This window comes from Trematomus bernacchii, unplaced genomic scaffold (assembly GCF_902827165.1).
Source record: "Trematomus bernacchii unplaced genomic scaffold, fTreBer1.1, whole genome shotgun sequence".
Classification (NCBI taxonomy): domain Eukaryota; kingdom Metazoa; phylum Chordata; class Actinopteri; order Perciformes; family Nototheniidae; genus Trematomus; species Trematomus bernacchii.
Window position 1 is genome coordinate 17,643,066 of NW_022987739.1, and position 13,907 is coordinate 17,656,972.

Below are 13,907 nucleotides of genomic sequence, written 5' to 3' on the forward strand. Positions count from 1 at the left end.
GACAAGTAGAGGCTATTGTAAAGGAGGTTGGATAAAGTTACCCTAAAATCCTTTGATATTTCACAAATCAACCCATGAAAATATTACTGTAAATCCATGCATTTGATCTTACTTTTTAAAGCTTTTGATTATTTAACGTATTAAATTCAGAAATGAGTTAAACTCTCTAACAATTGTTTCTTATATTATTGTATTATACAGATATTTAATTGGTAAACAAAGAGTCAATCGATGTCAGTTTCCTAAAGTGTGTCTTTCTTCTGCGCATGCGTGCGAGCTCCCACCTCCACCCGCAGAGGCTTCTGCTGTTGTCGTGACAACCGGCGCTTACAGGAAAGTCAAAGCTAAAATCTGACTTCTGACAGCTAAAGTTTTCTCCTAACGTTTACTCCTAACTCGTTGTTTGGCACCAATGGATTCGGGTGAGTTATTTGCAGAGAGGATACGTGCCGGTTAAAATGCTGCCGACCTGCAAAGGTGTTGCTGCAGTCCCGGGGCGAGGATTCGTGGAGCCGGGGGAAAGCAAACAAAGTGACGGCCTCAGAGGAGCACAAAGCGGGGAAGAGAGACGACAAGGCCTCGGCGTTCAGGAGTGGCCCGACGGATCCAGATATGAGGGAGAGTTTGTGAACGGGTTCAAACACGGCAACGGGAAGTACACCTGGAGAAATGGAGAGGTAGGTTTAACGTCAAATTAATCTGTTAACAAACCAGGCAAATATGAGCCCTTTTTAGCAGTGGTGGGAGAAGTACTCATATCTTGTACTTAAGTAAAAGTCGAAGTACTAGACGTGTATGAATACTCTGTTACAAGAGAAAGTCCTGCATTCAAAATGTTACTCAAGTAAAAGCACAACAGTATAAGCTGGCATCAACATAAAGTAGGTTTACCTCACTTTGAAAGTTCTCACTGCAAATTGGCCTTTTTTTTTAGAATAATATATATAATATGTTTTGGTTATAATAATTGATGCATTAAAGTGTTATCAAAGCTGGAAAAGGTGCAGCTAGTTTGAATTACTTTGTATACTGCAGAGTAGCTTGTGAATTTACTCCAGCTGTATAAAGTCTTATTTAACCTGTTAAGCCCCAAGCCTGTTTTTCAGGCCTCAGGCTCGAAAATGACATTCCCAGAACAAATTACCATAACTTCACTTCTAAAATGGTAAATTAATTATCTTTTTTCTCAAAGCAATTATAAACCTGTGAGTTGGTCTGAAAAGTCAGAATCAATATAGAATTGTTTTTATTTTAAAGTAAATTCAGATTGAACATAGAAAAAAATGTAAATTATAGTGTCCGTCCAAAAAAAAACATTACTTATAGTGAAAACCACCCTTGAATGATGGGATAGTAGACTAAAAGCTTTAGGAATCCAAACTATAACATAATAAGTACCCTGTAACAAGATTGATGCAAAACAAGTGACATTTGACCTTTTTAGAGAGATTTAGCAAAACAAAAAACACCTTTGGGGTCATTTGGGTGGATTTGCCGGTTCTCTGGAACCCATTGGTCGATTTTGGTGATTGACATCTCTTTTGAATCGTTAGAGCCAATATAATCGAAGGGGAAGTTCCACATACACACACGTTACCATTGAGGAGTGAGAGTGACGCGCACGCAGTCGAAAGCTATGTTACGCTCTGAAAACTGAAAACTGAAACCTAGGCTCAAACTAGTAAATATGAAGATGGATTATCAGTAATCATCACTTCAATGCATTGGAGTAAAAGTAGACTATTTACCTCTAAATTGTAGTGGGGCTAGAAGTAGCAAAAAATTGAAATACTCAAGTAAAGTACAAGTACCTCAAAACTGTACTTGAGTAAATGTACTTAGTTACTTTACACCACTAGTTTCTAGTTTAAAGTGGACCTATCATGCTATATTTTAATAATATAGTGTAGGACCATACCTATATAAGGCATATTTATACTTTTTTTTTTTTCAAAATACCAAACAGATTATGCATTTTAGCCATGCCTCATTTCGCTCAATTTGCACTTTTTTAGCCCTGTTTTTGCAAGGGCTGATTCTGTGAGAACAGCACCACCTACAGGCCTGGCATATGTACTACAGCAGGGGTACTCAAACTTTTTTATTAAAGGTCCAGTTGTGAACTTTATACAAGGTCACTGGTCCGGATCAATGCCAGTAAAGTCCCCCCCCCCCCCCGAGCGGAGAAACGAAACTGAAATTAAGAAGCAGTTTCTTGGCGCTCTATGCATGGGTGTTTCATGTTGTCGTTGCTGTGGACCTTCTTAATCTACCTTCTTTGGGGGACCCCTTCTGGTCCAAGCACTTGCCTGCCTTGCCTGCCTTGCCTGTCGGTAAACGGCGCCCCTGTATACACACACACACATTCAATACATACATACAGTATGGTGGCTTGAACTAGTGGGAGAAATGGCACTGTTTGTCTGTAGCCAATGCTTTGAACCTCTGCAAAAAAGGCATTGGAAGCATTAGAAAGTCAAGGTAAACTTGCGGTTAACTTGCGGTCTGCTATGCATGTCACGCTCGCACACACAAGTAAATATATATGCACGTTCATTCTCACAACGTGTCAGACACAAGACGCGCGTACATGATGATGTACATTAATTTATCAGAATCAGATTTTTTTTTTTTTTTTTTTTTTTTTTATAAATAATTTTTTTTTTTTAATAATGGGACACAGGGTTCGGTCCGGATTGATTTGCAGTTCGGTCCGGATCCGGACCTTGGTCCGGAGTTTGAGAAGCCCTGTACTACAGCGTCTCCAGCGTTTTCGAACGGCAATGGCCGTGGCTGTCTCCTCCTGATTGGTGGAGTTGGCCCAATAGCCGTAGCGCCACCGTCCTGACGTCAGGACAGTGTTCAAATCTGGATCAGTTTTTATCAGATCCGTTGCAGCCCCTTTTTTTAGAGATTTGGGTATGGAGGAAAATAGAGAGGGTTGTGTTTTCTGACACTTGGTGAGTTCCCTGGAACACCGGGGACACATATTCATGTATAAAAGACGTACAAAAGTGCATTTTGCATGATAGGTCCCCTTTAAGTTAACTTGAGCTAAGCTCAGTTCATTTGAGGAATTAGCCATTGTTTCACATTTGTGAAGGCAACATTTTTATTGTAGGTCAGAAATCTTATGTGGGCTAAAACAAAATGAAGTTTTTACTGTCATTTTTTCCTCAAGTTAAATAGATGTTAACCCGGTCTGCTCCTTTGTGTAGTTCTATGAGGGCTCTTTCTACAAAGACTACAGGCATGGAGATGGAGTGTACTGCTGGCCCACAGGCCACAGGTTCACTGGCAAGTTCTACCTTAACAGAAAGGAAGGATACGGACAGCAACAGTTCCCTGACGGAGCCAGCTTTCAGGTAAAATGTATGAAAGGATGGATAACAGGCATTTTGTCTTTTAATAACAGTATAAGCAATGAGCCTCTCCCCTCCTCTCAGGGTTTGTACCACGCTGACCAGAGGTTCGGTCCAGGTGTGGTTACCTATCCAGATGGGCGTAAAGATGTGGGTCTGTGGCTTGGGGAACGCCTGCTAAGGCTCTGTACCTCAGTGAAAGAGGGCTTCAGCCTGGAGAAGTTTCCGGAATATGCTGCCTACATGGACTCACCTGCCATCACAGATTATATGACTCAGGTAACTGCTGACCACTGTCTCACTCACAGGTGAATAAACTTTAGGTATGCCAGGCTAAAACATTTTTGTTTAATTATCATGTCTTACTGTTTTTAAAATCCAACCAAGAAAATATAAAACATATTTACCTACCAGGTTGCATAACACTTCTCTGTAACCAACTGAATCATTGATATTGTCACTTGTTTGAAATGGTGGTGTTGACAAAAATAAAATATAGTAAATTATGTCACTAAATTTAAATACATTTGCAAAATTGGTCTCCCCTTTCTTACCAGCGTCCACCTAGTCCACAGAAAGAAGCCACAATGGACTCTAAGGTGAGGTACTGCAATAAAAAAAGAACATTATTAGCTTTGTGATCTCTCTCTTAACATATCAAATAATTCCCCATTCTCCTCAGGTGGATAGAGAAAGGGATCTGCAGTCAGACGAGAATTTTATCCTCCCCCCCGGCATGGAGAGTTACTCAACAGATGGTGATCACTTGCCGCTGCCTCCTGGCCGAAGAAGAGAGCTGGATCAGCACTTCTACGGCGAGCTGTGGGAACCAGACTCTTATCCGCACCACGGCTATGAGCGAGACCCTCTCTCCAGCCTGCCATTACAGGCCCGCATGCAGGCTCACATACACAAACACAGGTCAGACATCAATCAAAGGTCTGTCTGATAATTGGAATCAAAGCACATAATCCTGGCATCAGTATTGAGTTAAAGAAAAACACATACTGTATATAATCATGCATATGTATGCATGGCCGCGTATTAGGGCCATTGAAGGTTAAAATGATAAATATGCAGCAGGGACAGAGGGGTATTATATATATAAAAAAATAAACAATAGGTTGATCAAATCCTGCAATGTAAAGCCATGTGGTTCCTAGACAAAAAATAAAACGTTTCTGAATAGTTTTTCTGTAAACATGTGATAATACCATATCATTTTTAAGTCTTCTCTCTAAAATGTTGTTGTTTTTTCTCATAAATATACCATTTATCTCTCAAAGAATATTTGAAAATGTCAGTTTTGAACTGTAAGAATACTAAAACAATATGTTAATTCTTATGTATTTTTGTGCGGGTCTCTCAGGCTACAGGCTGAAAATGTGGGCTGGGATGTGGCAGCTGTTCTCTCTCTGAACAGAGACAGTTCTGGTCCTAAAGGGCTTTTGGAAGTCAGTTCAGAGCTGTTGATCCAGCACTCCTCCCGAGGGGACTTGCAGGCCGTGTCACAGGTCCTCCAGACCGGTTTGGTCCACCCTGATGTGGCAGATTCACAGGGACACACTGCACTGATCGCTGCCACAGTAAGACATTACTGACATTTTATCTGACAAACTTTTTTATTTATTTTTCACTAATTTGCTCTTTAAATTGTATACTTTACCTTTAAAGGTCACCTATTATGCAAAATGCACTTTTGATGTCTTTTATACATAAATATGTGTCCCCGGTGTGTCAGGGAACTCACAAAGTGTCAGAAAATAAAACCCTCTCTCTTTTCCTCCTAACCCACATCTCTAAAAACGGGGGTTCAACAGAGCTGATCCAGATTTGCTGCGGTCATGACGACATTACTAAAATGTGGGCTGGCTTTACATCCACGGCCCTATCAGAAACGTTGCTGTATCGGAAACAATGCGCGACGTGTTTTGGAAGTAATATGGTCTTTGTTTACATTAGCAAGCATTGCTAACACTCAGAGCTAACGCTGTACTGCGGAGTATATGTGTAAAAAAAGCAGGATATAAAAAGGTACTCACCTCAAAAGCATTTGAGCTCCATACTGTTTCAGAAATAATTCTTGATGCGGTTTGGAACATCTGACACCTATAATATATGCCTAAAAATAATAGGAGACCTTTAAAACCCATGGTAGCAAATCTGTCCATCAATTACAAATACAGATGTTAAGGTTTATTAATGTCTCTCTGACTGTTTCATTGTGTTACTCGTCAGGTAAACTGCCATAATGATGTCATCCAGCTGTTGTTGGATATGGGTGCTGACATTGACAAGATAAACTGTGAAGGAATGTCTGCCCTGGCTGTGTGTCATGTCCTCTACTACCCCTTCCAGTCTCTTCACAACACTTTGGTTGAACCACCCGCCAAAACCCAAGTAATATTTAACATAATGTCGTTTTGTTTTACCTCTTAACTTCTGGAACCGCGTTTTTGTACAGACAAGTAAAAAACATCATGCGCTGTAATTCTTCATCAGGTTTCGAGGTCTGCTTCTGCATGTGGGAGCAGTCCCCAGATCAGCCAAGTGGACTTCCTTACTGACACACCAAGGTTTAACAACAAACAAACCTATAACTATTTCCTTTTACTCTTTCCAGAGGCCAACAAGAAAGCACTGCAATAATCTAATTAATTTGAAGAAAAATAATGGAAGTTTTTCTGCACCTTTATAGTATTTGATTGGCCGTTGTGTCTCAAATACAAAATAATGTGTTCCTTTATGTTTTGATCTCTTTCAGGACAGAAGAACTAACAGAGCACATTTTACACCACAGCAGTAACGTGTCTTATAGCAGTGAGCTTATCACTGAGCGCTGGCCTGGCCTGGATGAACCTGAGACAGACACTGAACACCTAAAGGAGGAGAGGAAAGAAACAGAGAGAGAGGAAAGAGAGGATACAGAAAGAGAGGGAAGGGAGAGAGAAAGAGAAGAAATGAGCCGCAGGGAGGATGAGAATGAGAGCAAAGGGGAGGAAAGAGAGATAGAGAGCAGATGTGGTCAAACTTGGGAAAATGAAGAAAGCGAGTTAGAGGGTAAGGAAAGAGAATTTAAGAAGAGAGAGGAAGATGTTGGACTTGTTGAGAGGAGAGAAACAGAGGCAGGAGATGAGAATATTGAGGAAGACCTGGAAGAGGAAGTAAGGAGTATTCATGAAGAGGATATAAAGGAGGAAGGGGAGAGAGGAAGTGAGGATGTGGCTGGTGTGGAGCGCTCCATTCAGGTGATGGATGGTGGCATCGCACTGGGCAGCGTGCAGTGGACAGAACATCGAGCAGGAAGAGTTCAGGTATGAAGCACACAAATCCCATAGTGTAATTGGTTTGATAATATGTTTAATTTATGTTTGCTTAATTCTCTGGCTGCAGCAGGTCAAAGACAGAGAAGTGACCCCGACCCCGACCTTTGACTCGGCCTGCTCTGTCAGCAGCTTTAGAATCCAGGTGACGGAGGAAGCGATGCAGCACTCAGCAGAGGCGCTGAGTCGCACAGGGCTCCCTCAGAGCTCTGACACTCAGGAGACTGTACGCAAAATGGCCGCCATGAAAACTGAGTCAGTTCTGTTTCCACTCCGTCTTCTTCTTCCCATGCTGTTTGTTCTGTTTAACACTGTTTATGTCTATCGAAACAGACACCGTGTTCGTCTGAACATCCTGAAGCTGTTATTGGATCGTGGAGCTGACCCTAACACATCCAGGGTCCCCATGCCTGTCCTCTTTTTAGCCATTATGGCGTCTGACACTGAGGCCGTCAGGAGACTGCTGCTGTGTGGAGCTCGCACGGACATTCCCCTACCACCAAAGGTAGGAACATATCATATTAGCGATACATGATATATATTGGGCTGATAAATTATCGGCAAATACTAGGAAATTAATATTATCAGTCATATTCCGACAATGAAATTATGGCCAAGAAATTGCTTTTATTGAGTTAGCTCAGCATCTACACTTTCTGATAGCAGGAAGCACCTAAATAGTTGGTATGGGATCTGCAAATAAAAACAGAGAAGAACAATTACTAGAGAGCCAAGAATGTTGTTTGCACCAGTGTGGGCATTTCAGAATATAAGAGTCAGTATTGGCAAAACTGACGAAAAAGGGTGGTATAAACTACAAGTTATGAACTTAATAATAAAATACAAACTTATCTTATCAGTATTGGCGTTGAGAAGCATGTTGTTTTTCAGTTATTAACATCTGCTGAAAACTCAATGTCGATAACCCCTGTTATTTTCTATTTACAAACATATCCAAGTCAAATAATACCAATTGTTGCGCCACAGAGAAAACAAATGAGTGATATCTCAAATCTCAAACAAATTATAAAACATAAAATGAGAGCGTTTTTGTTGCACTCTTCCCTCCTTTAACCCTTTATACATGGTTTCAATTAAGCATTATATTCTGGTCATCCTTCTGTAGAGGAAGGGTCTGAATCCCCTGCATGTAGCTGCTGCCCTGCCGGGTCCAGCAGGTCCCAGAATCACAGAGCTGCTGCTCCATGCCATCACTGACCCAGACGCACAGGCATGCGACCAGAGCGAGATCTATGAACCAGATAAGGTGTGTTTTTGTCTTTTCAGCCTATTCAAGTCCTTAAATTGTTAAATGTTTATGGTGATAGTTAAACTGGTGAGAAAAGAGTTTCAGACTGAGGTTGTTTTTACAGATTTTCCAGAAAGCGAAGGAGGCACTGAGCAGCAGTGAGGGTCCACATCTCAAAGAAGGAGGCCGTACGGCCCTGCACGTGGCCTGCCAGAGAGACGCTGACTATCGGGTCAGTACATACACCTGCTCACACCTATTTCAACAGAACGACTTTCAATGTTACTGGAAAAATTCAGACAGTTCAAGACAGTTTAATATGTTTTGGCTGTTTCTAAAAAGTTAAGAAGTTCAGGATATAACAACTTTCACATGGTTTGCTCTGTAATGAAAATCGTGCTATTAAAGGCGTTTAAAATGTAATCTTTAAGAAAAGTAATCCTGTAATTAAGTATTGTTATCCTTGATAAACAGATGTTTTGAGGTATAGGGTGAAGTGTTTTATAGACTGCAAGATCGCCGACCCGGGGTTATTAGGTCACCTATTTGTGGAAATCCCCTTCAGTGTATCCATCTTGGGTTTTAGTGATTTATAGCGGGTTCCTGGTCGAGGGGGGGCTATTTACATTTATTAAGTTTTAAAGTTGCTTTCTTTTAACTCTTAAAAAAAGTTGTAGAACACTATTCATGCAAGCATTAAAAGATCTTAGGAAAGTTAATAAACTAATATTGTGTTTTGTGCATTTGTTGCCTTATTCAACCATCTCTAGACTGAAACTGATTCTAAGTTGCTACGACAGCTCACAATGATATCAGGTTACATTTAAAGGACCTTTGTATTTTTTTTTGTTGCAGAATGCCAGTAAAGTGGTAGCCCTCCTGCTGTCCCACAGAGCCAGCACTGACCTCCTCTGGAGCGGACACTCCCCTCTCTCCCTGGCTATAGCAAGTGGCAATGACTTGGTAGATTACATTACATTACATGTCATTTGTTAGACGCTTTTATCCAAAGCGACTTACATACATTCAGTACTGTGGACAATCCCCACAGGAGCAATTTGGGGTGAAGTGTCTAGATCCCACACACCTATTCTTAGGGGTTAAATTGTGGGGGGGGGTCGAGGATCTCATTATTTGACCTTAAAGGGGACCTATCATGCAAAATGCACTTTTTGATGTCTTTTATACATAAATATGTGTCCCCGGTGTGTCAGGGAACTCACGCAGCATCAGAAAATAAAACCCTCTCTCTTTTCCTCCGTACCCAAATCTCTAAAAACGGGGGTACAACGGAGCTGATCCAGATTTGCGTCCGATATCACGTCATATCGGCAATGCAGACCAACAGCACTATCAGAAACGTTGCTATCAGAAACAATGCCCGACTGTTTTGGACGTAATATGGTCGGTGTTTACATTAGCATCGCTAACACTCAGAGCTAACCTGTACTGGAGAGCATGTGTGTGAAGAAGCTGGATATAAAAAGGAACTCACCTAACCGGCAAGAGAGAAAGCCTTTGAGCTCCATACTGTTTCAGAAATAATCCTTGATAATCCATGATATGGCGTTTCATCACGGCAGTATCTGCCGGTAGAATCTCCCGGTAGAATCTCCCGCATAAGCTCCGCCCCTCTTTTTAATTTTTTTTTTTTTTTTTTTTTAAAGCTTTATACCTGAAATCAGCACTTTAGAAACAGGAAGTGAAATAGAGGGATATGAGGCATGGCTAGAATGGGTGATCTGTTTGGTATTTTGAGCAAAACACTTTATAGACATGTTTTTTATATATTTGTATATATCTCAGACCTATGCTATTGCCTAAAAATAGCATGATAGGTGACCTTTAAAGGCTATACTGTATATAAGGCCCTAAAGCAACTGCTCCATTATCTGTATCAAATGCACACATTGGTGCCACCAAATGACACAATAAAAATAGAAAGTACTACAAATAAACTGGAATTAATTTACATCTTAAATTATTAATATATACACCAAAAAAGGTTTTCAAATATCCAACCTTCAAATTGCTATTTTAAATCCACATCGCTCTGCACACTTGCTAAAGAAAATGTTTGTGGAAATCTCAGTTCATTTGTATGGCCAAAGGTATGGGAGTAAATATCACTGTAAACTATTTAATCATCACCAATTTCTGTGTTATTATGACCGATCATAACTCCGCTTTATGCTGACATACATTCAGCATGGTTTAGGAAACAGGCTCCGTGTTACAGGACAGGTCAGGTGGTTTGGCAGTGAACGTGTGTCTCTGCATCGCCCGGACTCCGCTGCTCCTCCGTGCAGAGTCTGCAGCGGTGCCCAGGCGATGCAGAGACACACGTTCACTAAGCCGAAAAAACGACATCCGGTCACAGAGATCTGCTATTTTAAAGTAAAGTCAACACATATCGACCCTAAATATAGTCTATATTAAGAACGAGAAAAGTTTTAACATATCATTTTTTGTAAACATATGACAAATGTGCGAGGGGGATGACGTCAGAGCATCGTCCTATGCGCCGGGGCTGAGCCCCGGACAGCCCCGGCCAAATGTAACCCCTGCCTATACTGTATTTCACATTCCTTCAAAACCTCACTTTGTCTTGAGCCTGTTCCTTTTCCCTGCCCAGGCAGTGGAGGAGCTGTTGAAGGGAGGTGCAGATCCCAACATCCCGCTGGGCCGCAGGGTGGGCAGCGCCCTCTGTGCCCTCGCCAACATCAAGTACCACTTAGGTGGCAACAGACCCAAACTGGTACACACACAAGCACAGATACACACACACATAGTTGTATATGTAGATCAACACGTCTGAGATAGGTAAGAAAAGAAGCTCCAGCAGGCTTTCAGCACCATTTATTTTAGCAGCTGTCTTTTAGAGCATGGACATTTGTCAGGCATTTATACATTTCCAAAAGAAGGTGCCTAAATACTGTATAGTGACCATGTTGACTTGTTTATGTATGCATTTGTTTGTATATGACTATGACTTTAAAACACCCAGATCCAGATTAATTTTCCAATTACAGTATTTGTGACTAAAAAAACACGGGTCACTGTTGGTTCTTGGCGCTTAAAACAAGTGACATTACTTTAACTTAAAAACCGTTATTGATAGTAGTTATATCCCTCAATATTACATTTTCAAGAAAGTTAGAAAATAAATAGGATCTTCTTCTATCTCTTATTCTAAGTTTTATTTATGGGGTAAAAGAAACCGCTGTGCTGAGTCATTTAAAAGTATATATACTGTAGGTAATTTGTGTGTGTGTCTATGTTTTGATGAAGCTGGAGATGTTAGCTCAGGCAGGTGCCGACATCTTGATGCCCGTTATGGTGGGGGATGTTGTTGGAACAGCAGTGGACTTTGCACACTACTCCTGCAACCAGGTAACACCAACTTTAAGCATTTTAGTTGAATTTAGTCAAATAACTACTCAGCCACATCATAGACTTAATGCAACATTAATGCACACAATGTATACAATATCTTGTCTTTCATTACTACACATATTGTATACCAATTCTACTTCAACCATATTCAATGTAAATACTGCTATATTTTACTATATTTTTTTATATGTTTTAATGTTATTATAGTTTTCTTTAAATAGTTTTCTATCTGTGTTTTAGTTTCACTTTTATGTATGCACAACACCAAGTCAAATTCCTCGTATGTGTTAACCTATCTGGTAATAAACCCATCTCTGATTCTGATTCTGATACCAAAGCTTGTAATAAATTACATTTATATCAATTTAAGGATTTGTTTTGCTAAGACTATCAGGGAAATGCATAACTGTAACTTCCGGGTCTGTTTGAAGCCGCAGTGTTACTTGTAATGGATCTTATTACATAGATAGGTGTTTTAATATTTTTGCCCCACTAATGTATTTCAATGGAGTTAGACACAGAAAGATTAAAATCAAGTTATTTGTAAGTCATTTTAACCCAATGTTGTTACCATTTAGGACTTGCGTATTGACAACACTCCCTTCCACGCTCTGAGCATGCGGCAGAGAGAAACATTCAAAGCACGGCGCCAGCTGCTGAGCATGATGGGAGATCTGCTGAGACAGACTGCTGCCCAGAGAGAGATAGAACAACACCATACAACGAATAGTCAGTACAATGTTTTTTGAAACTATTTTGTGTTTTGTTTTTTTATTAAATCATAATGTATGTGTACTGTATTTGTTACAGTTACCAGTAGCACAGAGAGGTTTGTTCACACAGGGGCAGGTCCATCAAACGGGCCCCTCCCCAGCTGTGAAAGTATACCACCCACAACAGTAACACACAGGTACCTGTTTACATACATTCATTTCCATTCTGTACTATTTATTTTATTCCAATGTCATTTGAACATGTACTTTGTCCATCCTTGAATACAATTGTACTTAAAGGTCCCCTACTTGAGCAGGTCTCCCTTGAAAAAGAGATCAATGATCTCAATGGGATACAACCTGGATAAATAAAGGTTTGAAATGAAATGAAATGAAAATTATACTGTTTTTCATCAATATAATATAGGTCTCAGTTATATACAAAACATGTCTCTGAAGTGTTTGGCTCCAAATACCAAACAGATCATGCATTGTAGCATCCCATAATCCCCTCTGTTTCAGCCCTGTTTCTAAAGTGCTGATTCTCTGTCAGAATTACTGAATTACTTTAGATGAAAATAAGGAGCCACTCCCCACGCCCCTCTGCGAGATATTTGGTTAAAAAAAATATATATTGTGCTCTAGGAGGAGATTCAGGTGATAAGGTTACCTTGGTTGATTTTTGACTAATGGTTACACAACCCAAAAAAACATTATGACATCACAAAGTGGCCAAAATCAGCTCATTTTCACACAGGTTTTTATATAAATGGATCAGGACAAAAAGAGAGCAAATATTTTTTCCTGAAACTGTCAGAATCTCTTTACACTGTTATACATGTTTATGTAAAACAGACATGAAAAGTGGATTTTGCATAATAGGTGACCTTTAAGGAAACACAAATCCTTCGGGAGCCTGTTTGGAACTCTACCTGTGTGAATCTTTTCTCAGGAATCCTGCCTTTAAGTTCTGCTATCACTGCGGTCGCTCTGTGTCCGTGAAGCTGACCGTGTGTAGCCGCTGCCACAACGTCTTCTACTGCTCCAGGAACTGCAAACTGAAAGCTTGGGATGAAAGACACAAGGAAGAGTGTATCCGGGTGTCAGGTGGGAATCAGGGCTTCTCCATACAACAGTAGCATCCCTGCTAACCAAACAACACCAGCCACTTACCAAGCCAAGACTCTACATTTTAATAAAATGACAATGTGCAACCTTCGTCATAGTGTTTGAATCTATAAAATCTGTAGGATAATGTTGAATATGTTTAATTTATCTTTTGGATGAACAGAGCATGTAAATACCTTGTCTATTTGTCTCTCTCAATCCAGCATCTGCTCATGGCTTCCAGAAGAGTGTTGTGTTAAAATCCCCAAGGGGCCCCAGGCCCTTGACTGCCATGTTGAAATCCAAAACAGTCCCCCGGCCCCTGAGTCTCAAGTTGAAATCCCACAGAGTCTCCAAGCCTCTGAGCATGGCAGAGAAGGTATTGGAGAGCCAGGTCAACCTGAAGGAAAACTACAGCTGCAACTGAAGGATACTAAACGTTTAATACTTAATAACAGCTTTTCTACCTAACATTGAAATGCATTTTGTTACATCATTATTTGTTTTCAGATTTTGAGCCTTATTATTATTTATTTAGCTGAATGGAATGAATATATTTTAAAATATGTTGTGCCATAATCATCTTTCTTTGGCATTTTTAGACTTGTAGTTTTGCATCTGTTATTGTATTATTAAATAATGTAATGATTGGTGCACCTATCTGTGCTATCGTCACAGAAGTATCGAATTTGCATATTAAAACCAGTACCAGTAACTTTAATATAATAACTTTTTATCATGATTAAACTTTGTGACT

General features: G+C 40.2%; 1 protein-coding gene across 3 annotated transcripts; it reads left to right on the forward strand.

The window, feature by feature from the left end:
- Nucleotides 1–309: 309 nt before the first annotated feature.
- Nucleotides 310–13,892, forward strand: ankmy1 (ankyrin repeat and MYND domain containing 1). 3 transcript variants are annotated; one of them, XM_034146207.1, is made up of 20 exons: nucleotides 310–677; nucleotides 3,219–3,365; nucleotides 3,447–3,641; nucleotides 3,920–3,961; nucleotides 4,045–4,283; nucleotides 4,732–4,948; nucleotides 5,601–5,762; nucleotides 5,865–5,938; nucleotides 6,127–6,676; nucleotides 6,756–6,940; nucleotides 7,019–7,190; nucleotides 7,812–7,952; nucleotides 8,059–8,166; nucleotides 8,790–8,897; nucleotides 10,570–10,692; nucleotides 11,226–11,327; nucleotides 11,909–12,059; nucleotides 12,141–12,240; nucleotides 12,996–13,150; nucleotides 13,375–13,892. In XM_034146207.1, exons 1-20 carry the CDS (start codon nucleotides 459–461, stop codon nucleotides 13,575–13,577), a joined length of 3,393 nt encoding a protein of 1,130 aa, XP_034002098.1. In that variant the 5' UTR covers nucleotides 310–458; the 3' UTR covers nucleotides 13,578–13,892. The 3 variants fall into 3 exon arrangements, with proteins under 3 accessions (XP_034002098.1, XP_034002103.1, XP_034002099.1); XM_034146212.1 differs by having other exon boundaries at nucleotides 12,174–12,240; XM_034146208.1 differs by having other exon boundaries at nucleotides 6,759–6,940.
- The last annotated feature ends 15 nt before the right edge of the window (nucleotides 13,893–13,907 follow it).

Coding starts and splice junctions, on each gene's coding strand:
- ankmy1 (XM_034146207.1), top strand. CDS start 459: ATGCTGCCGACCTGCAAAGGTGTTGCTGCAGTCCCGGGGCGAGGATTC. Junction 5,763..5,864: donor AACCACCCGCCAAAACCCAA/GTAATATTTAAC, acceptor ATTCTTCATCAG/GTTTCGAGGTCTGCTTCTGC. Junction 5,939..6,126: donor TTCCTTACTGACACACCAAG/GTTTAACAACAA, acceptor GATCTCTTTCAG/GACAGAAGAACTAACAGAGC.